The sequence below is a fragment of the Mobula hypostoma genome, unplaced genomic scaffold (assembly GCF_963921235.1).
Source record: "Mobula hypostoma unplaced genomic scaffold, sMobHyp1.1 scaffold_42, whole genome shotgun sequence".
NCBI lineage: Eukaryota > Metazoa > Chordata > Chondrichthyes > Myliobatiformes > Myliobatidae > Mobula > Mobula hypostoma.
This window is the reverse complement of record NW_026948219.1, coordinates 1,086,904-1,112,178: the sequence shown is the minus strand read 5'-3', so window position 1 is coordinate 1,112,178 and position 25,275 is coordinate 1,086,904. Positions and strand designations below refer to the sequence as shown.

The window sequence follows — 25,275 nt, the reverse complement described above, 5'->3', positions numbered from 1 at the left end:
TATCCTGGCTGAGAAAGGGGGAACCTGTGCTATTATTGACACAGAATGCTACACCTATATCCCTGATGAGTCTACTAACATTACATCTCTCTCTGACCACACTGCCAAGGAGACTGCAGCATTAAGAAAGTTGGACAGGATTTACATGGGTTCACCGAAGGGTCAAAATGATGGTCTTCGAAGGCCTGTTCAGTCATATGTGGAGCATGATATTGCATTATGGCCTAATAGTTGTACATGTCATTGTTACAATTACTGTTGTGCGCTGTTATTACCAACTGATATGTCAATGCTGTACTCGGTTGCTTTCTCTGTGAAAAATTACTGCTTTGTTGATCATATAATGATCAAAAGGAGGGAATGATAAATTATGTAAAAGGATTAACACGTCGTTAAACAATAGCAGCCTGTTTTTCTGAAAGAAACTGCTGATGATCAACAGATGTGCTAAGCCATGCTGAGCCATATTTCTTCTTGAGGGTAGCTAGCTAGGGTTTCAGGATGCTTATCTCCTTGTGCACTCATGTGTAGAGATAGGACAGCTTCAGTCTGTTCTGTGTGTGTAAGCCATTATGACTATTTTGTAATTTGACTTTAGCAAATAACTTTGGCTCCAGCCTGTCTTGTGTGGGGGGCGGGTATCTGGACGGATATATCTGTGGTGTAAGGGGAATTGTTAGTCAGTTAGTGGATTGGGCAGGAACAGTCATGGACTGTTCCTGTTTGAGCGAATAACTGAATAGCCCCGGGTGCTTGGAATAAAGAGTTTGTACTTATACGATCACTGAGTGGCTTTATCCGGATTCGACTTCCACAGAATGGGAGTGGTTTTAAAGGGCTGGGCTGCTGGAAGCACATTACCAGACAAGGAGTGATTGCAACTGGGTCTAACAGAGGCATAACTGGTTCTTCTGGGAACATTCAGTCTCACTCCAACTATTTCCTACCATCCTTTGTACAAGTATGCAATGTCTAAAGGACCAGTGTCTAAGTAAATGAGACTCACCAAACTTTCCCCTGACTGAATCACTGGATCCTCCGAGTCAGATGGGTTCTCTCCAGTTGATGCTGTCAACCCTCGGGCTGGTTCACTTGTTGCTGTTCCCTCGTCTTCAGTCGTGCTTTGCGTCCAGTTGGGGTTTTTCTTCCAATAAAGCTCTCAGCGCAGGTCTAACTTTAATGTGAAAGATAATGAAGCACAATAACAATAAAAAGGAGAAAAAAACATTTTTGCTTAATGTTACTAAGAACAAAACTCACTGAAATTTAAACATTGAAGGCAGATATAATGATCTCAGTGAACAATCTATTATTGTCCCTCACATGTCACAAAACGATGTGGGATAAGAACAAGCCATCATTCAGTCATGGTAAGACATAAGTCACAGGAACAGAATTAAGTGATTCGATCCATCTGGTCTGCCTCACCACTCAACCATAGCTGATTTTCATTCCAACACCATATTCCTGCCTTCCTCCTGTAATCCCAAAGTTACTTAGCAATCATGAATATCTTAATCTCTGTCAAAAATACACCCAAATGGCAGCCTCAAACAAAATCCGTGGCAACAAATCCCACAGATCGGACATCTTTTGGCCAAAAAATTTTTCTCATGTCAGTCTTAAAGGGAAGCATCTTTATTCTGAGACTGTGCTGTCAGATCACAGACTCTCCGTCTAATGGAAACATCCTCTCCATGTCCACTGTATCCAGGCTTTTCAGCATTCGGGAGGTTTACTTGACCATACATCCCTCCACCATCTCAACCGTCCCTCTGAACTCCATTGAGCACAGGCCCAGAACCATGAAATTCTCCTCATACATAATGCCCATCATTCCTGAGATTATTCTTGTAAACCTTGTTTGCAACAACTGTACAAACACATTTCCAGGAATAATAGACAAATTGGTACCAGGATAATTTAGGGGGAAATGTTGTGCTTTCTTTACTGTTCTACTGTTACATACCTTGTGGGTATCTTGTGACTGTCTTATGACCATGATGTAATGGAGTATCTTGTGAGCATGATGTAATTGCATTGTGATGGTGGGGTCAAGTAATTTTCCCACCAGTGTGAGGTCATGTGATGACCTGTTCCAACAGGTATACATGGGGAAACCCTTGTTGTTACAGAGTTAGTTCGTCAGTTTTGGTTCGTCAGTTACTCCATCAGTTAGTTTTGCTGCGTAATCATCTCATTATGCAGTTTTGTTTCAAAGCGAAGTTCTATTTTCTATTTTAAGGTAAAACCGTTGTGCTGGCAGTTTCGCCAATCGCTGCCAGGTTTTGTTTGTTTACCTTTGCAGTCTAGTATCGGAGAGTGAAGACCTTTACCAAACTACAGGAACCTGAAGGATTGAGTAAAGGTGGTGTCGTTTGGCGGTTTCATAAAAGATCGACCTTATGGAATCTTCATTCAGAATTAGTGACCTGCATCTGAGATAACCCCTGCAAGCTCAGGAAAGGTTTGTGCAGTGTTCACCATCCAGAAAAAGGTCAGTTCCTTTAAGCTGTTTTATTTCCTTTGACGTGAATCCTTTGGACAGAATCAGCAGTAACGTCACATCTTTGAAGAAATCCGTTTCCAGAGAAGTCTCTCCTTATTGACTGCGTAAATCACTTGGACTTTCAAATTTACCACTTTAAGACTGTGTTCGAATTTACCTCTTCAAGAACTGTTCCAGAGTTTGGCTGTTTGTTAAATTGCCATATAGCAGTTAACTTCCGGTTAAGTTAGTCGTTAGTTTACTTTTCACAATTGTTGAGCAGAGTTTAATAAATGTTTCAGTTTGTTTATGAAACCTGTCTCAATTCTATATTCATAGTTGCCGACCACATAACACTACGATCACAAAACAAGCCATTTCCATTTCCAAGTTAAACCAGGTTTATTTCAGGAAATATAAACCAGTCCAGAGTGAATGTAATAAAAAGAAACTGGAATTACCAGAAACACTCAGCAGGTAAGGAATAGCTTTGGGGACAGGAACACACTTTACAATTCAGGTTAATAATGTTTCATCAGAATGACTTCAAACATTTTCAGTTTTTAGTGCCAATCTCCAGCAACTTGAGATTCTGTCTGATTTCCACCGAGTGACAGACAGGGGGGATTTCCAAACACAGTTTGAACACCAAACTCATGGGTCTATTTCTACTGCTGTAAACACGGAATAGCCCTTTTACTCATAGCCTCTCCTCAGATTAGCAGTCATTGCTTCCAAAGGAACTCCAGAAATAAACATCTGATCCCAGACCAGAAATACTCGCTCAACACCTCATAAACCCAAGCAGCTCGATGCCCGGGTCCATTTTACCTGGAGCAAAAACTGTGATATCCCAGGATCCAACCTCACACAGCTGAACCTGCCACTCACTGACCCTGAAAATCTCACACATCATCCTCCCACCCCATCTCACACTGGATAGTGCAATCTGGGACTTCCACACAACCAATGTCCAGCTGCTTGAAATTTCTGCTTCATTGCAGAAGGACGACCGTCCAGCCCCATCTGTAGAAGCACTAACCAAAGTCAAAACCAAAACAGTAACAGTTCCATATGCCTGGAATGTAGATCACAGGACTCTCCCAGTACTCTTTGCTGCCAGGAAAATGCTGCAGTGTGTAAGCCAGTCATAGTTCAAAAACCAGCACCTCCACACTAATGCACAACACAACTGGTACCTGATGACCCTCTGGCATTCCAGCTAACAAAAACTGATTCTGGAAATAACTCAGCGAGGCCAAAGGTGCAAAAGAACACTTCACAATAACAACAAGGGTTAGAAGATTGCTGATATATAACATTGAGGAGGTGGGACACAGGGTGGACCGAGGTTGACCCAGATGGTTGATGTATATCACTGAAGCAGGGCAGTGGGGTGGGGTTTGGAGACTGGACAGAGGTTGACCCAGATGGTTGATGTATATCGCTGAAGCAGGGCAGTGGGGTGGGGTGAGGAGACTGGACAGAGGTTGACCCAGATGGTTGATGTATATCACTGAAGCAGGGCAGTGGGGTGGGGGGGGGGTGAGGAGACTGGACCGAGGTTGACCCAGATGGTTGATGTATATCGCTGAAGCAGGACAGTGGGGTGGGGTGAGGAGACTGGACAGAGGTTGACCCAGATGGTTGATGTATATCACTGAAGCAGGGCAGTGGGGGGGGGGTGAGGAGACTGGACAGAGGTTGACCCAGATGGTTGATGTATATCGCTGAAGCAGGGCAGTGGGGTGGGGTGAGGAGACTGGACCGAGGTTGACCCAGATGGTTGATGTATATCGCTGAAGCAGGGCAGTGGGGTGGGGTGAGGAGACTGGACCGAGGTTGACCCAGATGGTTGATGTATATCACTGAAGCAGGACAGTGGGGGGGGGGGGTGAGGAGACTGGACCGAGGTTGACCCAGATGGTTGATGTATATCGCTGAAGCAGGGCAGTGGGGTGGGGTGAGGAGACTGGACCGAGGTTGACCCAGATGGTTGATGTACATCACTGAAGCAGGGCAGTGGGGGGGGGGGGGGTGAGGAGACTGGACTGAGGTTGACCCAGATGGTTGATGTACATCACTGAAGCAGGGCAGTGGGGTGGCGTGAGGAGACTGGACAGAGGTTGACCCAGATGGTTGATGTATATCGCTGAAGCAGGGCAGTGCGGTGGGGTGAGGAGACTGGACAGAGGTTGACCCAGATGGTTGATGTATATCGCTGAAGCAGGGCAGTGCGGTGGGGTGAGGAGACTGGACAGAGGTTGACCCAGATGGTTGATGTACATCACTGAAGCAGGGCAGTGGGGGGGTGTGAGGAGACTGGACAGAGGTTGACCCAGATGGTTGATGTACATCACTGAAGCAGGGCAGTGGGGTGGGGTGAGGAGACTGGACAGAGGTTGAACAAGATGGGCAGGGATGAGCACATGGAATCAGGTGGGAGAAGGGATCAAAGACAATCATTGATGGTCCCCCAGCAATACACAGATACTGAATTAATAGTACATACTACTGTATAACAGATCCTAAAATGACAAAGTTAGAACAAACAACAAGAAATTTGCCATATATACTTTGACCCTCACCAAATTTTTATCAACACACCATAGAAAGCTTCTCATCCGGACACTTCACACGTTTCCATGGTAACTACTCTGCCCGTGACTGTGATGAACTCCAGAGACCTTTGGAAACAGATCAGCACATCACAGAAACCCTTCTGCCCCCTCGACTTCCCAGTCCCTCGGTAAAGCAGGCAGTGAAATGAAAGATCCCCACAACCTGGGACGTTCTCCTTTCTCACCCACCCCATTCGGGGAGAAGACAACAGCCTAAAGCTCAGCGACAAATGCGAGGAGCCTCAGGAAGCGAGGCGAGTTGGGGGAAGTTAACGGGACTCAGTGGCCAACATTAGATTTCCCCAACACAACATAGAGGAAACGTAGAACATAGAATAGTACAGCACATTACAGGCCCTTCGGCCCACAATGTTGTGCCGACCCTCAAACCCTGCCTCCCATATAACCCCCCACCTTAAATTCCTTCATATACCTGTCCGGTAGTCTCTTAAACTTCACTGGTGTATCTGCCTCCACCACTGACGCAGGCAGTGCATTCCACACACCAACCACTCTCTGAGTAAAAATCCTTCCTCTAATATCCCCCTTGAACTTCCCACCCGTTACCTTAAAGCCATGTACTCCTGTATTGTGCAATGGTGCCCTGGCTATCCACTCTATCTATTCCTCTTATTATCTTGTACATCTCTATCATGTCTCCTTTCATCCTTCTTCTTTCTAAAGAGTAAAGCCCTAGCTCCCTTAATCTCCGATCACAATCCATACTCTCTAAACTAGGCAGCATCATGGTAAATCTCCTCTGTACCCTTTCCAATGCTTCCACATCCTTCCAATAGTGAGGCGACCAGAAATGGACACAGTACTCCAAGTGTGGCCTAACCAGAGTTTTATAGAGCTGCATCATTACATTGCAACTCTTAAACTCTATCCCTTGACTTATGAAAGCTAACATCCCATAAGCTTTCTTAACTACCCTATCTACCTGTGAGGCAACTTTCAGGGATGTGTGGACATTACCCCGAGATCCCTCTGCTCCTCCACACTACCAAGTATCCTGCCATTTACTTTGTACTCTCCCTTGGAGTTTGTCCTTCCAGAGTGTTCCACCTCACACTTCTCCGGGTTGAACTCCATCTGCCACTTCTCAGCCCACTTCTGCATCCTATCAATGTCTCTCTGCAATCTTTGACAATCCTCTATACTATCTACAACACCACCAACCTTTGTGTTGCCGGCAAACTTGCCAACCCACCCTTCTACCCCCACATCCATGTCATTAATAAAAATCATGAAAAGTAGAGATCCCTGAACAGATCCTTGTGGGACACCACTAGTCACAATCCTCCAATCTGAATGTACTCCCTCCACCACCACCCTCTGCCTTCTGCAGGCAAGCCAATTCTGAATCCACCTGGCCAAACTTCCCTGCATCCCATGCCTTCTAACCTTCTGAATAAGCCTACCGTGTGGAACCTTGTCAAATGCCTTACTAAAATCCATGTAGATCACATCCACTGCACTACCCTCATCTATATGCCTTGACACCTCCTCAAAGAACTCTATCAGGCTTATTAGACACGATCTACACTTCCACCTGACTAGATTTTCCACCTCACTTGTCACCCATGGTTCCTTCACCCTACCATTCTTTATCTTCCTCACTGGGACAGATTTATTCCTAACATCCTGCAAGAGATCTCTAAACATCGACCACATGTCCATAGTACATTTCTCTGCAAAAACATCATCCCAATTCCCACCCGCAGGTGTGAGCTTTATAGCCCTTCCCCAATTAAAAATTTTCCTGTCCTCTTTGATTCTATCCTTTTTCATGATAATGTGAAATGCAAGGGAGCGGTGGTCACTGTCCCCCAGATGCTCACCCACTGAGAGATCTGTGACCTGACCTGGTTCATTACCTAATACTAGATCTAGTATGGCATTCACACTGGTTGGCCTGTCCACATACCGTGACAGGAATCCGTCCTGGACACACTTAACAAACTCTGCCCCATCTAAACCCTTGGAACTAATCAGGTGCCAATCAATATTAGGGAAGTTAAAGGCACCCATGATAACAACCCTGTTATTTTTGCACCTTTCCAGAATCTGCCTCTCAATCTGCTCCTCTGTATCTCTGCTGCTACCAGGGGGCCCGGAGAGTCACCACCCATGGGGGAGTGTGAGCACACACCACGTGATCTTGTGTCACAAAGCGGAGGGCGGGGCTAAATAGCCTCACGTGACCTGTTGGCGGGACTTCCATTTCAATTCTGCGGAAAGAGACAGCCTGGGCTCCTGGTTTGGGTCGTTCAATGCAGATTAAGTGAAGTCGACACGTTTCTGACGAGCCCAGATAACTTGGTACTAAATGAGTAATTGGCCCGCCGTTCGGGGCTGACGGCCAACATCAGATCTCCCCGCTCGGGATCGGTCTCAGTACTCACCGATGGGAAAGTGATATCTTCGGTCCGCAGACAGTGATCGCGACCCCCGGCTCCCCGATCAAGGAGGCGATCGTCCCTTCCCGATCCCGCAGACGATCCGCTTCAGCACTGAGCGGCAAGGCAAACACCGTCCATCTGGCGACAGTGAGCATGCGCGAAGAGACTTGCGTCATCCGGAGGGCGGGGCCTCGGGAACAGACGCTGCTGCTGCCCGTCTGCGGTTCAATGGGCGGGGCGAACGGGATCACGTGACCGGTGGGTCCCACAACCCAGGGAGAGACTCCAGCGACCCGCCCGTCACTCTGTGTTATGTACAGCAGCGATAGACCACAAACTCAGTCTGTATTAGTATAAACTACTATCTGTATTAGTATAGAGACAATTAAACAAACTACTCTTCTAAACAGAAGTTAACAGTGTTATGCGTTTGTGGCTGCCACACTGTCAAGTTTAGGAACAGTTCTGAAAGTTTCAAGATGGCAAGTTTCAGTTTTCCATGGAATGGGGAAATTTGTAAATCCACATTGAAATGCAACGAGAAAGTAATCACAAAGAATTTCACAGGTTCCACGCTGGGAAAACGAAGTCACAGTCACAGAGGATTTTCTGTCGTCGAGTTGTGTTCCAAAATCCACGAAGAGATTATCCAAGGTGACAGTTACAGGAATATTCTTTAGAGCAAGTGGTCGCTGCACAACACCCGAATCCACGCAAGTGTTAACGAAAGTGGTGGCCACAGAAATACTCCAACAGTCCACTTATGGATCAGAACAGTGACAGTCACACATTCAATATGCACTGCGTGCCGCTCCTTCACCCAGTCCTTTTGGGCATGGGAAAAGTATCAAACTTTTACCCATTACTTTAGCAAACTATAGCTTGCAGTCCGCCGGTCCTCCATCTGTCTCTGTCTGTCTGTCTGTCTGTCTGTCTCTCTCTCTCTCTCTCTGTCTCTCTCTCTCTCTGTCTCTCTCTCTCTCTCTGTCTCTCCATCTGTCTCTGTCTCTCTCTCTCTCTCTCTCTCTCTCTCTGTCTCTGTCTCTCTCTCTCTCTCTGTCTCTCTCTGTCTGTCTCTCTCTCTCAGCTCCAGCAGTCAGTGTACTGACGTCATACTCCCGCCTCCTGCAGCCTCTCTCACAGTGACACCCACAGCAAAATGAAACCTCTGATCTCGTAACACTTGTCCTTCACATCTCCTCTCACCCTAAATGTATTAGACATTTCAACCCCCAGGAAAAATATATCGTCTGTCCGCTCTATCTATTCCTCTTTTAATCTTATAAATGTCCATCCAGTCTTACCCCAACCTGCGCCGCTCTGGAGAAAACACAAGTTTGTCCAGCCTCTCGTTGCAGCTCTGAACCACCCGATCAATCTGTGCAGTCTCTTTCAGGGAGCTGTGAACTTGGATCCAATATCCCTCTGCTCATCGACACTGTTCAGGGACTTTCATTCAACAGTGAGTACAGTGTCTCTTTACATTTCACAGTGTACTGTCCCTCTACATTCGACCTACCGAGCTGCCAAGATGATCATCACTAATCAAATCTCACTGAGTTGTCTCAGGTCCTGTTGAATTTATTCCCAAGTGCACAAGTACGGGAAGGTACAGGGACAGAGAAACACCCAATCCCCCATTGGGGAAGAGATACAAAATCCTTAAAGCGCGTACCACCAGGCTCATGGACAGCTTCCCGTCTGCGGTTGTAAGCAAATTAATGGTCTCCAGTCCAATAAAATGGACTCGACCTCACAATGTAACTCGACGTGACCCTGCCCCATATGTCTATCTGCACTGCACTTTCTCTGCAGCCATAATGCTTTGTTACAGTTATTGTTTTGTCGTATATCAGCTCAATGTACTGTTGTAATGTATCGATCTGTGTGGATGGTACGTCAGGCAAGATTTTCACTGTAGCTCAGTACGTGATAAGAATAAACAAATTCCCCATTTTAATTGTGTGGAAATATTAGACAGACTGAGCTTCTGCTTTGGAACCACAGAGGGAAACTTGACTCAACTGAGGAACACAAATAAATAGAAAAGGCTTCAATCTCGCATTACGATCTGTGGTAACTGGGATCAGGTGACCGGTGGTGGATCTCCCAGACCAATGATCAGAATCAGGTTTAATAGCACCGGCAGATATCATGTAATTCGTTGTCTCTGTGGCAGCAATAGAACCTAATTCATAGCAATAGATTTTAACCCCCTCTGTGGTGGGGATTTACAGATATTCACCACCCTCAGAATGGAGACATTTCCCGGACAGTCCACCCCCTTTTTCAGAGACTGGGATCCCTGGTTCAACCGGTAATGATGTTGTGCATGTCAATGTGTTCACCTCTCAGTCCTCGATTCTCTAAACGAAAGGGTTATCGCATTTGATCTTTCTTCATATGATGACCCCACCACTCCAGGGATCAGTCTGGTGAATCTTCATTGCACTCTCAATAACAAATACTCTCTAACCTCTTTGTTAATCCTCTATGGAATTAATTTCCATCTCCTGCAGCCCCGTGTTGCCCCAACCACTCACCTCCCACCCCCGTCACTATTTCCACCTTCCCACCTCCCCCCTCACCTGGATCCACCTCTCAGTCCCCAGCTCTTGCCCCATCCCCACCCCTCACCTCTTTTCTCTGACTATTTCCCGTCCACTCTCAGTCCAGAGGGAGGGTCTCGGCCCGAAATGTTGACGGTCCATTTCCCTCCACAGATGCTGCCCGACCCACTGAGTTCCTCCGGCAGTTTGTTCTTTGGTCTGTATGACCCGTGTTAGTGTGGGGAGCGGGATTTTACACCATATTCCAGGTACAGTCTCAACAAAACACAAATAATTGTCACTTTGCCCGGACCATTGGCCCCGCTTGCAGGGCAACAGTCTGCCGGTGTTTGCCCCCCAATGTGGTGAATCCCTCTGCTCGCCACCACCGTGGGCTCAGACATTTCCACAGATGAGCCCCTCCTGTCCCCACCGGGACAAACATCCTGTCCGCCCCCTCTCTCACCGTCTTCATCCTTTCAATAAAATCCCCCTCTCCCTCCCCGGGGAACCGGCATCAAACCGACGGGCCGAGCGGTCTCCTCCTACCTCTCAGCGACACATCAGACTCCGGCCGCAGGAGACGCTTCACAAACGCCCCAACTTCCCTCGGAGGGAAATGGAAATAAATCAGAAAGCGGACATTTACTTTGATGGTTGTCCCGCCGTGACGGAAAGTTCGGGAGACGGTGTCAGCGGGGGTAACGCCCTCTCGGCTGGTCCGCCTCCGCTATTGGTTGGAATCAGTGATTAACATCGCTTCGCACCAGTGGGAATAGCGCAGCGCATGAAACCTCTGTTGACAGCGGTGGGGGAGGGGCTGGTCACGTGATTAGTAGCCCAGCCGTTAAACCGACCCAGCTCGAGCTCACCAGCGCGCGGTGCACAAAAGGCCCCGGATGATCGGTTGAGGTAAGAAGGGATCTCCGGGTTGGGGGTCTCACCGGGCGGGCGTTTTCAACACCGACTTCGGGTAGTTGCTGTGAGCTCCGGACTCCGTGACCCGCAATCCCGGGACAGTCCTGCTCTCTTCCCTCTCTCTCAGCCCCACCATCCGTACACGGGCCCCGGGGAGCTTCCGGCTGATGAGGGAATGGGAACCGATGGATCTCTCAGACAGAGCTGAGCTCCAGCTGTCTAAATGCAAGGATCGGGAACTCGGAGAAAGGGAACAAAATCTTTTACATCAGCTGTTGAGAAAATCACCTTTGTTCTGCCTCCAGTCACAAACCAGAGAAAATCTGCAGATGCTGGAAATCCAAGCAACACACACAAATTGCTGGAGGAACTCAGCATTAGTACTCTTTTCCATAGATGCTGCCTGGCCTGCTGAGTTCCTCCAGCATTTTGTGTCTGTTGCTTGTTCTACCTCCTCTTGTTCTGGACTTTTCTACCCGTGAGAACATGTTTTGTCCCATTCTCTCTGGGTACATAATGATATCAAACACCTTTGCCCTGGGCAACAAGTAGCTTTCACATCACAAATGTGCCAGACTCCAATGAGACAGACTACTGCCCTTCCCTTCATATTCATTGGCATTGCCATCACTGAGTTCACCACCATCAGTCACCTGGGGGAGGGTTCAGGGGAAATATTTATGTACAATACAGAAACTGGTGTTACCTGTGTGTATTGTGGTGATGCAAAAGTTACTGGAGAATTTGCAAGTGGGAAGAAGTGGAGTGATATTTGAAAATCTGACTTTTTATAGCACCATTTAGCAAGCAAATCAGATATGGACGGTGTGCAAATGCTCCAGTGAGAAAATCCTTCATTACCTGCTCCAGACCTGTTACATAGGTTGTGTGAGAGTGCAGATCAAAATTATTATTGACAGTGATTTGCTAGCTGTTAAAATGAGTACCTCTCTATATAAAATTCAGTGTGCACATGTTGTGTCGCCACTTTAAGGAGTTGGGGCTGGAAATGGATGAATTCCATATCATCTGGGAGTCGGAGGGGATGATAGTTATGACATGAAGAGAGGTGAGTTACACCCAAGGTGCAGGACACAGGAAACTGCGTGAGAGTCTGGGAGGGGAATGAGGTTAAATAGCCATCACAGAGTACTCTTGTGGCCATCCCCCACAACAACAGGTAGGCCATAGATAGGGTGCAGAGGAGATTTACAAGAATTTTGCCTCGACTGGCGAGCATGAGAACATGTTGAGGGAACTTGGCCTTTTTTCCTTGTAGTGACGGAGGATGAGAGGTGACCTGATAGAGGTGTATGAGATAATGAGAGGCATTGATCATGTGAATAGTCTGAGGCTTTTTCCCAGGGCTGAAATGGCTAGCAAGAGAGGGCATAGGTTTAAGGTGCTTGGAAGTAAATGCAGAGGAGATGTCAGGGATAAGTTATTCATGCAGAGAGTGGTGAGTGCGTGGAATGGGCTGCCGGCGGCAGTGGAGGAGGCAGAAACAATAACGTATTTTAAGAGACTCCTGGATGGGTACGTGGAGCTTAGAAAAGTAGAGGGCTGTGGGTAAGCCTAGGTAGTTCTAAGGTAGGGACATGTTCGTCACAGCTTTGTGGGCTGAAAAGCCTGTTTTGTGCTGTAGGTTTTCTATGTTTTTTTTATGTTCTATGTATTCTACCACTTTGGAAACTGTTAGGGGCGGGATTATGTGGCAGAGGAAAGTCAAAGGGATGATAGGGGATTTGCTAGTTAGGGGAACAGAACTAGAAGGGGACTGATATCCTAGTGTTAAGGCTTACTTATGCTGGTGTGGTGGTGGGTGGGGTTGATTAAACTAAAGTTGTAGAGGGGATGGGAGCCAGAATGCCAGACAATAGAGAGGGTGAATTGAATTGAATTTGTTACTTACATCCTTCACATGCATGAGGAGTGAAAAGCTTTACGCTACATCTCCATCTAAATGTGCAATGTGCGATTTATAGTAATTTATAATAGAACAGGACAGTCAATGTAACATAGAAATACAGTTGTATCAGCATGAATTAAGCAGTGTGATGGCCTGATGGAAGAAGCCTGTTGGTCCTGGCTTTTATGCTGCAGTACCGTTTCCTGGATGGTAGCAGCTTGGAACAGTTTGTGGTTCGGGTGAGTAGGGTCCCCAATGGTCCTCCGGGCCCCTTTTACACACCTGTCCCTGTAAACATCCTGAATAGTGGGAAGTTTACATCTACAGATGTGCAGGTTCCTGCGATTAAGGGAAGTACAGTTCCCATACCAGGTAGTGACGCAGCCAGTCAGGATGCTCTCAATTGTGACCCTGCAGAAAGTTCTTAGGATTTGGGGCCCATCCCAAACTTCTTCAACCGTCTGACGTGAAGGAGGCACTGTTGTGCCTTTTTCACCACACAGCTGGTATGTACAGACCACATGAGATCCTCGGTGATGTGTATGTCGAGGAACTTAAAGCTTTTCACCCTCTCAACCCTGTTCCATTGGTGTAAATAGGGGTTAGCCTGTCTCCATTCCTTCTGTAGTCCATAATCAGCTCCTTTGTTTTTGTGGCAATGAGGGAGAGGTTGTTTTCTTGACACCAGGCAAATGTTGTTCAGAGCTCAGGGCATGGAATTGTGATCTTGTTGCCATGACTGGGACTTGTTTGCACCCAACAATCTGAGGAATTTGGAGGAACAAATTAGCAAGACAGATCACAGACTACGCCAATGCTTGATATACTAAGCGATTTTAAATTTCCATAGATTGACGTGACTCCCATATGTAAAAGGACTAGATGGGGTAGAGTTTGTCAAATGTGCCATTAATCAGCACGTAGAATTCCCAGCATAGAAATGTGCAATAAGCTATTAGAAAATATTCCAGGGCTAGTGACAGAATATTAGTGTATGGGAACACTTTGCATCTCGTGATCATAATGCCGTGAGATTCCAAGTTAACATGGAAAAAGACAGGACTGAACCATGGGTTGAGATTCTAAATTGGAGAAAGGTCAGTTTTGATGGTATCAGAATGGATCTGACAAGTGTGGTTTGGAACAGGCCGTTTTCTGGCAAAGGAGTACTTGGTAAGTGGGAGTTCTTCAGAAGTGAAGTTTTGAGGGTGTAGAGTTTGTATGTGCCTGTCAAAATAAAAGTTGAAAGGTAACTGGTGCAGGGAACCTTGGTTTTCAAGAGATATTGAGGCCCCGGATATTTTGTTCCTCCAAATGCCTCAGACTGTTGGGTGCTACAAAGAATCATTAATGACTACAATATCATAATTCCACGCCCTGAGCTCATCTGACATCTGTTTCAGTCATCTTCTGTTGCTTTCTAAAAGCTTCCCGATAGATTTTGCTCTTTTGTTTGCCCTCTCTTTACCTTTTATGTTGGCTTTGGCTTCTCATTTCATCCACGGTTGTGTCTTCCTGCCTTTCTAATGCTTTCACTTCTTTGGGATGTATCGATCACTCAGCTCCCAAATTGCTCAGTGAAACTCCAGCCATTGCTGCTCCATCATCATTCCTACCAGTTTCCCCTCCCAATCAAGTTTGGCCAGTTCAGTACAGAAACATGCCCACTCTGGACGATCAGAATGGTAGTCTATATGAGGAGACAAAGTATATGGGGGAGATTTTAAATATTATTTTTGCATCCATGTTTACTCAGGAGATGGTCACAGGGTCTATACAAGTGAGGCAAAGCAGCATCAACTTCATGGACCCTGTACAGATTACAGAGGTGGAGGTGTTTGCTGTCTGAAGGCAAATTAGCGTGAATAAATCCCCAGGGCCTGACAAATTGTTCCCAAGGACCCTGCGGAAGACAAGTGCAGAAATTGTCAGGGCCCAAGCACAGATATTTAAATCGTCCTTAGTGACAGGTGAGGTACTGGAGGATTGGAGAACAGCCAATGTTGTTCCGCTGTTCAAGAAAGGCTCTAAAAATAAAGTAGGAAATTATACGTCAGTGAGGTTGACATCAGTAGTGGGAAAGTCATTGGAACGTATGTGCAGGAACCAGATATATAAGTATTTGGATAGATGTGGATTGATTAAGGATAGGCAGCATGGCTTTGTGCATGCTAGGTCATGTCTAACCAATCTTATAGAGTCTTTCGAGGAAGTTATCAGGAAAGTGGATGAAGGCAAGGCAGTGGATGTTGTCTACATGGACTTTAGCAAGGCACTTGACAAAGTCTCATATGGGAGGTTGGTCAAGAAGGTTCAGTCACTCAGCATTCAAGATGAGATAGTAAATTGCATGAGACACTGTCTTTGGGAGAAGTTAGAGTGTGGTAGCAGATGGTTGCCTCTCTGACCGGAGGCCTGTGACTAGTGGTTTGCCACGGAGATCGGTGCTGGATCTGTTGTTGTTTGTCATCTAGATCAGTAATCTGGATGACAGTGTGGTTAACTGGATCAGCAGATTTCTGGATGACACTAAGATTGGGGGTGTAGTGGACAGTGAGGAAGAATATAATGTCTTGCAGTCTGATCTGGACCAGCTGGAGAAATGCAAAATGGAATTTAATGGAGACAAGTGCGAGGTGTTGCATTTTGGTGGGACCAAGGTCTTACACAGTGAATGGTCGGGTACTGAGGGGTGCTGCAGAAGAAAGGGATCTGGGAATACATGTCCATAATTCACTGAAAGTGGTGTCACAGTTAAATAGGGACGGAAAGCAAGATTTTGGCATATTGGCCTTCATGAACCAAATGACTGAGTACAGGAGATGACTTTGTTGACTTTTTACAAGACATTGGTGAGGCCTAATTTGGAGTATTGTGTGCAGTTTTATCACCTACCTACAGGAAAGATGCAAAAGAGATTGAAAGAGTTCAGAGAAAATTCACAAGGATGTTGCCAGGTCTGGAGGACTTGGGTTATAGGGAAAGTTTGAACAGGACAGGGCTTTATTCCTTGGAATGTAGAAGATCAAGGGGAGATTTGATGGAGGTGTGCCAAAATTATGAGGGTTATAGATGGGGTAAATGCAAGCTGGCTTTTTCCACTGAGATTTGGTGGGACTACAGCAGAGGCCATGGATTAAGGGTGAACGGTGAAACATGAAGGGGAACATGAGGGGAAAATTTTTCACACAGACAGTCATCCAGGTGTAGAATGAGCAGACAGCCCAACTGGTGCATGCTAGCTCAATTTCAACATGTAAGAGGTTTGTACAGGTACCTGGATGGTAGGGGTACAGGGGTAGAGAGTTTAAATAGTTCAACACAAACTAGATGGGCCAAAGGGCCTGTTTCTGTGTTGTACTTTTCTATGACTCTGTGACAAGAACATTAAATAATACTAATATTCATTTAATTCCTTTTAGCAGCTGTGCAGACCAAACATTCGTCTGGGCAGAAGATGTTTTCATGGCTTTAAAACTGTGGCACTTTAAATTGACAGTAGATAAAAGAAAATCCCAGCTGTACGTCAACAAAGGGGGGAGCCCATTCATCTGCTCAGACAGTGGGAATGGATTCAGTCGGTCATCTCAACTGAAGGTACATCAGCAAGTTCACACTGGGACAAGGCCATTCACCTGTTCTGTGTGTGAGAAGGGATTCAGTCGGTCTTCCCACCTGTGGACACACCAGTCAGTTCACATCGAGCAGAGGCTGGTCATCTGTTGAATTTGTGGGGAAGGATTCACTCGGTTATCTGACCTAATGGCTCACCAGCGAGTTCATACCGGGGAGTGGCCATTCACCTGCTCAGACTGTGGGAAGGGATTCACTCAGTCATGTAACCTGAAGGTACATCAGCGAGTTCACACTGGGGAGAGGCCATTCACCTGCTCAGACTGTGGGAAGGGATTCACTGTGTCATCTCAGTTACTGAGACACAAGTCAGTTCACACCGGGGAGTGGCCATTTACCTGCTCAGACTGTGGGAAGGGATTCACTAAATCATGTAGGCTGAAGGTACATCAGAGAGTTCACACCGGGGAGCAGCCATTCACCTGCTCAGACTGTGGGAAGGGATTCACTGTGTCATCTCAGTTACTGAGACACCAGTCAGTTCACACCGGGGAGTGGCCATTCACCTGCTCAGACTGTGGGAAGGGATTCACTCTGTCATCTGCACTGAAGGCACATCAGCGAGTTCACACTGGAGAGAGGCCGTTCACCTGCTCAGACTGTGGGAAAGGATTCACTCGGTCATTTCATCTGAAGGCACATCAGCGAGTTCACACCAGGGAAAGACTGTTCACCTGCTCAGACTGTGGGAAGGGATTCACTCAGTCATGTAACTTGAAGGTACATCAGCGAGTTCACGCTGGGGAAAGGCCGTTCACCTGCTCAGACTGTGGGAAGGGATTCACTCAGTCATCTCATCTGAAGGCACATCAGCCAGTTCACACCAGGGAGAGGCCGTTCACCTGCTCAGACTGTGGGAAGGGATTCACTCAGTCATCTCATCTGAAGGCACATCAGCCAGTTCACACTAAGGAGAGACCGTTCACCTGCTCAGACTGTGGGAAGGGATTCACTCGGTCATCTCTTCTGAAGGCACATCAGCGAGTTCACACCGGGGAGTGGCCATTCACCTGCTCAGTCTGTGGGAAGGGATTCACTCAGTCATCTCATCTGAAGGCACATCAGCGAGTTCACACTGGGGAGAGACCGTTCACCTGCTCAGTCTGTGGGAAGGGATTCACTTGCTCATTTTATCTGAAGGTACATCAGCGAGTTCACTCTGGGGAGAGGCCATTCACCTGCTCAGACTGTGGGAAGGGATTCAAACTGTTCGCTTGCCTACTGACACATCAGCGAATTCACACTGGGGTGAGGCCATTCACCTGCTCAGTCTGTGGGGAGGGTTTCACAAGGTCATCTGCTGTACTGAGACACCAGTCAGTTCACACTGGGGAGAGGCCATTCACCTGCTCAGTGTGTGGGAAGGGATTTGTAGCGTCATTTGAACTGAAGGTACATCAGCGAGTTCACACCGGGGAGAGGCCGTTCACCTGCTCAGACTGTGGGAAGGGATTCATTCCGTCATCTCATCTGAAGGCACATCAGCGAGTTCACACTGGGGAGAGACCGTTCACCTGCTCAGACTGTGGGAAGAGATTCACTTTTTCATGTAATCTGAAGGAACATCAGCGAGTTCACACTGGGGAGAGGCCGTTCACCTGCTCAGTCTGTGGGAAGGGCTTCACTTGCTCATCTCAGCTACTGAGACACCAGTCAGTTCACACCGGGGAGTGACCATTCACTTGCTCAGTCTGTGGGAAGGGATTCAATTGGTCATTTTACCTGCTGACACACAGGGAAATGGCTGTTCTCCTTCTCTGTCTGTGGGAAGGGATTCATTATGTCATCTCAACTGAACAAACATCAGCGAGTCCACACTGGGGAGAGGCCGATCACCTGCTCAGGCTGTGGGAAGACATTCTCTCAGCCAAATCAACTAATGGTGCATCATTGTGTTCACGCTGGGAAGAGGACGATCACCTACTGTGAATGTGGTGAAGGATTTGTGGTGGACATGGACTGTGCCTTTAAGTAAGAGAGAGCGAGACACTGACTACAGTACTGCTGCCTGCTTCTTGGTTGCTCTGGTGAGATAGGTGGAGTTATGTGATGGACAGTTCGATGTTCACTGTTGCTTCTGTTACATGCTCAAGGAGATCTGTTTTTTTGTGAGAAGTGATGCAATTGTCTTTTGGAGGTCACCTGATATGATTTTCCCGCCGATGTGAGGTCACGTGATGACATGTGCACCATGTCTATATAAGGGTCGACCCAGGTGACGCAGTTGGTTTTTAGTTTGTAGATTTCCAGGTAGAACGTGGTGTGTCTCTGTTTCAGTTGCGTGTTTGTTTTTGTGACGCAGTTTCATTTTCAAAATGCAGCATTGCGTTCTGTTGCAAGATACCATTTTATTGGACTGGAAATTTTTGCTAGATGTGTTGATTTACCCAATTCCAACAGTAGAAGGGAGAGTGAAGTATTTATCAAAGTACAGGATCGAGAGGAGTCGGCATCGTTTGGCAGTTTCACAAAGGATCGACCTTATTGAGTTTTCGTTGGTGGAGTAGCGACCTGCATCGGAGATAACTCTTGCCAAGGAGCAAGGAGTTCATGCAAAGGTTTGCTCTCTCTCCCCCTCAAAAAGAGAATTTAAGATCAGTTGTTTTAAACTGTTTATTTTCGGTATCATGAATCCTTCGGACAGAACCAGCAGGAAACTCGCGTCTGTGAAGAATTCCTTCTCCAGAGAAGTCTCTCCCAATTGAACTTATAAATCTGTTGGACTTTTGAATTTATCGCTTTAAGAACTATATCTGACATTATTGCTTTAAGAAATGTTTCCGCATTTAACACTTTAAGAACCAGTGCTGAGTTGGTGAACGGCTGCACATCGGTTAACTTCTGGTTAAAGTTTTTGTTTGTTTTTACCTTATCGTTTATCCATGTTTAATAAATGTTTGGTTGCTTTTATATAACCTGCCTCGATTGATATTCATTGTTGCCGTTTACGTAACACTTCACAGCATGTTTGTTTATGTGTGTGTGTGTGTGTGTGTGTGTGTGTATCTCTCTCTCTCTCTTTCTCTCTCTCTCTCTTCTCTCTCTACTGAAGTGAACTTCCTTGCATTACCATCGTAAGACTTTAACTCTTGCCACCCAAGCTTTAAGGAGTTTAGGAATTATATTTACACACAAATATATGCATAACACTGCTAACTTTTGATTTACCTGGTTTCAGTGACTGTATTAAGTAGTTACTGATGTATAGTGGTTTTTAATATCAAAACCAGACTCCAGGTGTGCTCTATTGCTGCTGGTTCATTTCAACCATTGCATTTACGTAACATAATTGGGGTCTGCGTCCGGGATATGAACAAATTGTTTGGGGGCTTGATTGATTAATGATCGATCTGATTGGGGAAATCCCCTTTGATTTGTTTGAGTGGAAGATCAGCAGCAATGGAGGTTGATGGGTTTCTGACAAAGCCAACCCCTGAAGCATTGGATGGCGCAAAGAGGGTTGTGCTGTTGGAAATTGTTCAGAAGTTAAAACTTCAGTTGAGCACTAAAATGAGGAAGGCTCAGGTACAGACATTAATAGCGGAGTGTTATGTATCTGAGGAAGTGTTTGACGGAGATGTGTTGTAAATGTTTGCTGAAAGTAAACCTACTGGGGCTGAGCTGCAGCTCCCGTTAGAAAAATTAAAGAGGGAGGCTGAGGATAAGCAAAGACAGCATGAGTTACGACTAAAACAGTTCGAGGCTGAGGAAGCGGACAAACAGAGGGAAGAGGCAGAAAGACAGAGGTGGTTCGAGGTGCAGGGATGGCCGGAAGGAGGTTCAGTACCAGATCTTGGTGACAAGTTTACTGCCAGTCGAGAAGTTAAGTTGGTACCTCCATTTGATGAAGCAGAAGTTGATAAGTCCTTCTTGCGGTTTGAAAAAGTGGCTCAGAATCGAAGGTGGCCGAAAGACAGCTGGGCTGTTGTGTTACAAAGTGTAATTCAGGGGAGAGCCCAGCAAGCGTATTCTGCCCTAACACTTGAAGAGGCAGCTGATTATGACTCAGTGAAAGAGGCTGTGCTCAAGGCTTATGAGTTGGTTCTGGAGGCTTACAGACAGAAGTTTAGAGATTTGAGGAAATCTGGGAACCAAACGTATGTGGAATTTGCCAATGAGAAGTTTGTGTACTTCAGTCGTTGGTGCACCTCCGATGGGGTAAATGGGGATGTTCACAACTTGAAAGAGTTGGTTTTGATCGAAGAATTTAAAAGGTGCGACCCTGATGAGATGAAGACGTACCTGGATGAAAAGGATGTTGCCACTTCGCAGGAGGCTGCTAGATTAGCAGATGAGCTTGTTTTGACCCACAAGGTGAAGTTTACCTCGGATGAGAGCTTCCAAGAGAGTAGCTGGGATGACCAGGGTAAACTAGAAGTGGAAGCTGGGACTAGTGATGAAAGCCTGGAAGAGGAGGCAGTCCCAGTTGCCTGGGTTCAGGTTGTTGAAGCATCTGTAAACCCGCAGGATGCTGAGCATTGTGTTGAAACTCAGTTAAAACTTGAAGTGTCTGATTTGGTTGGAAAGGAATTCAGTCATTTTGTGAAGTCTGGATTGGTTTCAGGACCTTTGACCTTGCTGAGGCAACAGTAGTTTGATGAGAAAGTGCATGTTAGTCTGCTAAATCATGTTTTTGGAATTTGAAAATAAACAAGTTGTTTCCCATGATGGGGGAGTCTAGTACGAGAGGGCATGGCTTAAGGATTGAAGGGCGCCCTTTCAGAACAGAAATGCGAAGAAATTTTTTTTAGTCAGAGTGTGGTGAATTTATGGAATTTGTTGCCACGGGCAGCAGTGGAGGCCAAGTCATTGGGTGTATTTAAGGCAGAGATTGATAGGTATCTGAGTAGCCAGGGCATCAAAGGTTATGGTGAGAAGGCAGGGGAGTGGGACTAAATAGGAGAAAATGGATCAGCTCATGATAAAATGGTGGAGCAGACTCGATGGGCCGAATGGCCTACTTCTGCTCCTTTGTTTTATGGTCTTATGGTCTAAGTTTGTGGTTTTGAGAGACAGGGCTTGGAGACTTCTCAAAACAAAGTGGAGTGTTATTTTGACCAGGAGAGACCATCTGCGGATGTTGTCATGGGAACATATGGAACGAAAGGTCTTGGGGAATGGAACAAATGATTTGTTTGAAATTTGGGTTGAGTATCGATCCAGGGTATTGATAAGTGACTCTCACAAGCAGACACACAGTGGCAGCTGGTGGAAGCTGTTGCAGAGAAGGGGAGAGGAAGGTTTGAAACAAAGAACTGAGTGACAAGGGGTCACTGTTTGGACTCTCCCAACAGCCCACAAGGGTGGGTTTGGTTATTGATTCCAGCGAATACGAATGTGTGATTGTCACATAGTTTGATCCACTGGAGTGGGTCTTTCTGGTTAGGGAACACATTTGTGAATACCACTTCTGTTTTACCCTTACCTGGGCGTGGTAGTTCAGTGGAAGACGGTACCCCTGTGGCAAATCACTGCTGGAGTTACTTCGTATGTCGTGGAACTGGACAAGTGGCTTTCACGTTGTGTGACTGGGGCAACCCTGTGGAATCTACCTGTGTGTGTTACCCTTGCCTGGGTGGTAGTTTCCCCCTGAACACGCTACCCCTGTGATAAGCTATCTTTTGGTGATAATCCATACGTGGATTCTGGTTGAGTGTCCTGCGGTCACCACTTTGGGATGACTTGTAGCTGAATTCGGGCGTGGTATTGTGGTAACCACCTGCGTCGAAAGGATATTCCGTGAAGATCACTGTAGGAGATATTTCGTGTGTGGATCTGGGAACGACAGAGATAAAACCTGCAGCTATTTTTATCCTGTTTATCATCGAGGAAAACAATGTAATTGCCTTCTCTCGACATTCACCTTTGGGTTACAAAGGTAGGGCTCTCAGTACCATTGACCTCTGTCTCGGGACTGCCGCAGGTGAAGTTTCGCCGAAGCCTTACTTGAAGTATGTGTCTGATATGAAGAAGGAGCTGCAAAGGGCTTATGATTTGGCTGGGGAGGCGGCCGCCAAGAAGAATCAGAGAAATAAGAAGAGGTGTGACCAGAAAGTGAAGTTCTCCCAACTCCTGCCGGCAGACCGAGTCCTCGTAAGGAATTTGGGATTTCCTGGGAAGCACAGATTGGCTGATCACTGGTCGGGCACACCCTATCTGGTGGAGAGTCAGTTGCTGACTTACCGGTTTCCAAGTGCGGCCCGAGGATGGGAAGGGGCCGGTCAAGATTCTCCATCGGAATCATCTGTCGCCCCTGGGGTGAGATGTACAGGTGGAGTGGGAGCCCCAGGTTCCGGCTACACCCAGTACGGGGACTCTGTGTCCACGCGGGGTGGAGGAAGAGCCCACACCGGGAGAGACGGGCCCGCTCAAAGGAGGATGATGACTCGGACAACTGGTGCATGTGGCTGTTCGCTGAGGCCCCCATGATGGAGGGGGAGGCTCCTGGCCCTTCCCCCACTGGGTTAGATGGGGTAAGGGTGGCTACTGATGGGCCGGCCAGGGTACCACAGGGCGTTGGAAAGGATGATGTGGGGTCCAAGTGAGAGATAGAGGGTTCTGAGGTGCAGAGGGGTTTGGGTGACCGCTCGCAGGAGGGTTCGCCTCATCGTTTCCATGAGTCTCCTGTAGTGCCCGAGGTGGAGGAGTTCGAGGAGGGAGTACACAGGTCACTGAGAAGTAAGGACCCCCCACATAGGTTGGCCTTGATAGCGCCCAGGGAACAGGGTGTGATCTCCACTGTTTCGGTGAGTTATGTCACTGCTTTCTGCACTTGGGTTGGGCTCTGTGTTTTGCATGAAGGGTTGGCAAATTATCTGAGCGTCATGAGGACATGACTGAATTCAGTGGGGGGAGAATGTAGGCTCTCAGTACCATTAACTGTGGTGTTAGCTGTTGAGGCTAACAGAATGGCTTCTCTGTAATGTTACTTAATGCTGTCATGGGTTTCTGTAGCCGAAATGTTTGAGTTAGATTATTTAGATTATGAGGACACTCAGTCCTCGTTTATTGTCATTTAGAAATACATGCATTAAGAAATGATACTATGTTCCTCCAGAGTGATATCACAAAAAAAAGGACAAACCAAAGACTAACACTGACAAGACCACATAGTTATAACATATAGTTACAGCAGTGCAAAGCAATACCATAATTTGATAATGAGCAGACCATGGGCACGGTAAAAAAAAGTCTCAGAGTTCCGATCGACTCCCAATAGCAGGCGGCAAAAGGGAGAAATTCTCCCTGCCGTAAACCTCCAGGTGCTGACAACAGCCGATGCATTGGAAGCATCCGACCACAGCCGATTCTGAGCCTGTCCGAAAACTTTGAGCCTCTGACCAGACCCTCCGATACAGCCTCCTGACCACCATCCTCTGCCGAGCGCTTCGACCTCGCCCACCGAGCAACAAGCAAAGCCGAGGACTCGGGGCCTTCTCCTCTGGAGATTCCAGATCACACGGTAGCAGCGGCAGTGAAGAAGGCATTTCAGAAGTTTCTCCAGATGTTCCTCCATGCTCTCACGTCTGTCTCCATCAAATCAGGATTGTGCACGGCACCCTACTTGACAGATTACAGATATCACCACCGGAGTGGCCGCTGTGCGCTGTGTCGCGCCGCCATCTTCTCCTCCTCCTGCCGATACGGGTGGAACTAATCAATGGAGAATTGTTATGTTATCTTGTATGTGCGAGCTGAGCGGGAGTTCGCCGTCTTTTCGGGAGGCGAGCGAGGAGGACGAACGTGTGAGGAGCGGATAGCGGTTCCAGGGTGGCGGATACTGGAAGTCGGCGGTTCGGACGGTGGCCGAGGGCTCGGAGTGTCGTTAGGGATGGAACCGGAGGTGTGAGCTCCAACGTATTAAAACATTATGTGCACAGACTGATAAACTTACTGATTTGGTTCCTTTATGTTATCTGTTTCTACTAACCCATCACTAAGAAATAACAAGTTGTAATTACTTACTCGCCTTTGGTGTATTGTCTGATATTTGTGTTGGGAGCGTTACACCGTATTTACACCGAAGTATTGCACTATTGGCAGGACGACGGCGGTTCACCCTAGGCGAACGGGGGTAAATTGGGGCACAGACGTTACACAAACATCTCTCATCAATTAACCTGAGGATTGAACTGAACTTCCTTACATAACATTGCTAACTTTTGATTTGCCTGGTTTAAGTTACTATATTAAGTAGTTACTAATAAATAGTGGTTTTTAACATTAACAACAGACTCCAGGTCTGCTCTATTGCTGCTGGTTCATTTAACCCATCACGGAGTACGTAACAAGCCTCTCCTTATCTAATGTCAGGGTGAGTTTGATCATATTAAGATCATTTGTCCCTATCGGTTCTTTGAACTTAAGTGACCTAATTAATTCTGGTTTATTACAATACCAATCCAGAATAGCTGATCCCCAAGTGGACTCAACCATGAGCTGCTCTAAAAAAGCATCTTGTAGGCATTCTAGAAATTCCTCCTCTTGAGACCAACATCATCCCAATTTTCCTAATCATCTGCATGACAATCCCCCATGATGACCGTAACATTGCCCTTTTGGCATGCATTTTCTATTTCTCATTTTAGTTTGTGGACAACATACTTACTACTGTTTGGGGGTTTCTATACAATTCCCATCAGCGTTTTTTTTTCACATTTGCTGTTCCTTAATTCTACCCACAGATTCTACACCTTCCAACCCTATGTCACCTCTTTCTAATGATTTTATTTAATATTTTACCAACAGAGCC

General features: G+C 46.7%; 3 protein-coding genes across 10 annotated transcripts in view; 2 read left to right on the top strand and 1 right to left on the bottom strand.

The window, feature by feature from the left end:
* LOC134341939 (zinc finger protein 229-like) overlaps window positions 1-10,751 on the bottom strand; it is a 35,777-nt gene extending 25,026 nt beyond the window's left edge. For 4 of the 8 annotated variants that reach the window (XR_010016909.1, XR_010016912.1, XR_010016910.1 and 1 more), the window contains exons 1-2: window positions 7,518-8,458; window positions 1,007-1,174 (exon numbers count right to left, since the gene is read on the bottom strand). The gene's annotated coding sequence lies outside the window, so the exon portion shown is untranslated. Of the gene's footprint in view, window positions 1-1,006; window positions 1,175-7,517; window positions 8,459-10,151; window positions 10,176-10,612 lie in introns of those variants that run through there. The other 4 variants (XM_063039886.1, XM_063039887.1, XM_063039885.1 and 1 more) reach the window with 4 other exon arrangements.
* Window positions 10,752-10,908: 157 nt separating this feature from the next.
* Window positions 10,909-17,360, top strand: LOC134341969 (zinc finger protein 214-like; the record flags this gene model as incomplete). Its single annotated transcript, XM_063039917.1, has 2 exons — window positions 10,909-10,975; window positions 16,316-17,360. A coding segment is annotated over exon 2 (708 nt), but the record flags the coding sequence as incomplete, so codon positions are not given.
* Window positions 17,361-17,363: 3 nt separating this feature from the next.
* LOC134341955 (zinc finger protein 235-like) lies at window positions 17,364-19,343 on the top strand (the record flags this gene model as incomplete). The annotated part of the gene is made up of 1 exon (XM_063039909.1): window positions 17,364-19,343. A coding segment is annotated over one exon (834 nt), but the record flags the coding sequence as incomplete, so codon positions are not given.
* Window positions 19,344-25,275: the final 5,932 nt, after the last annotated feature.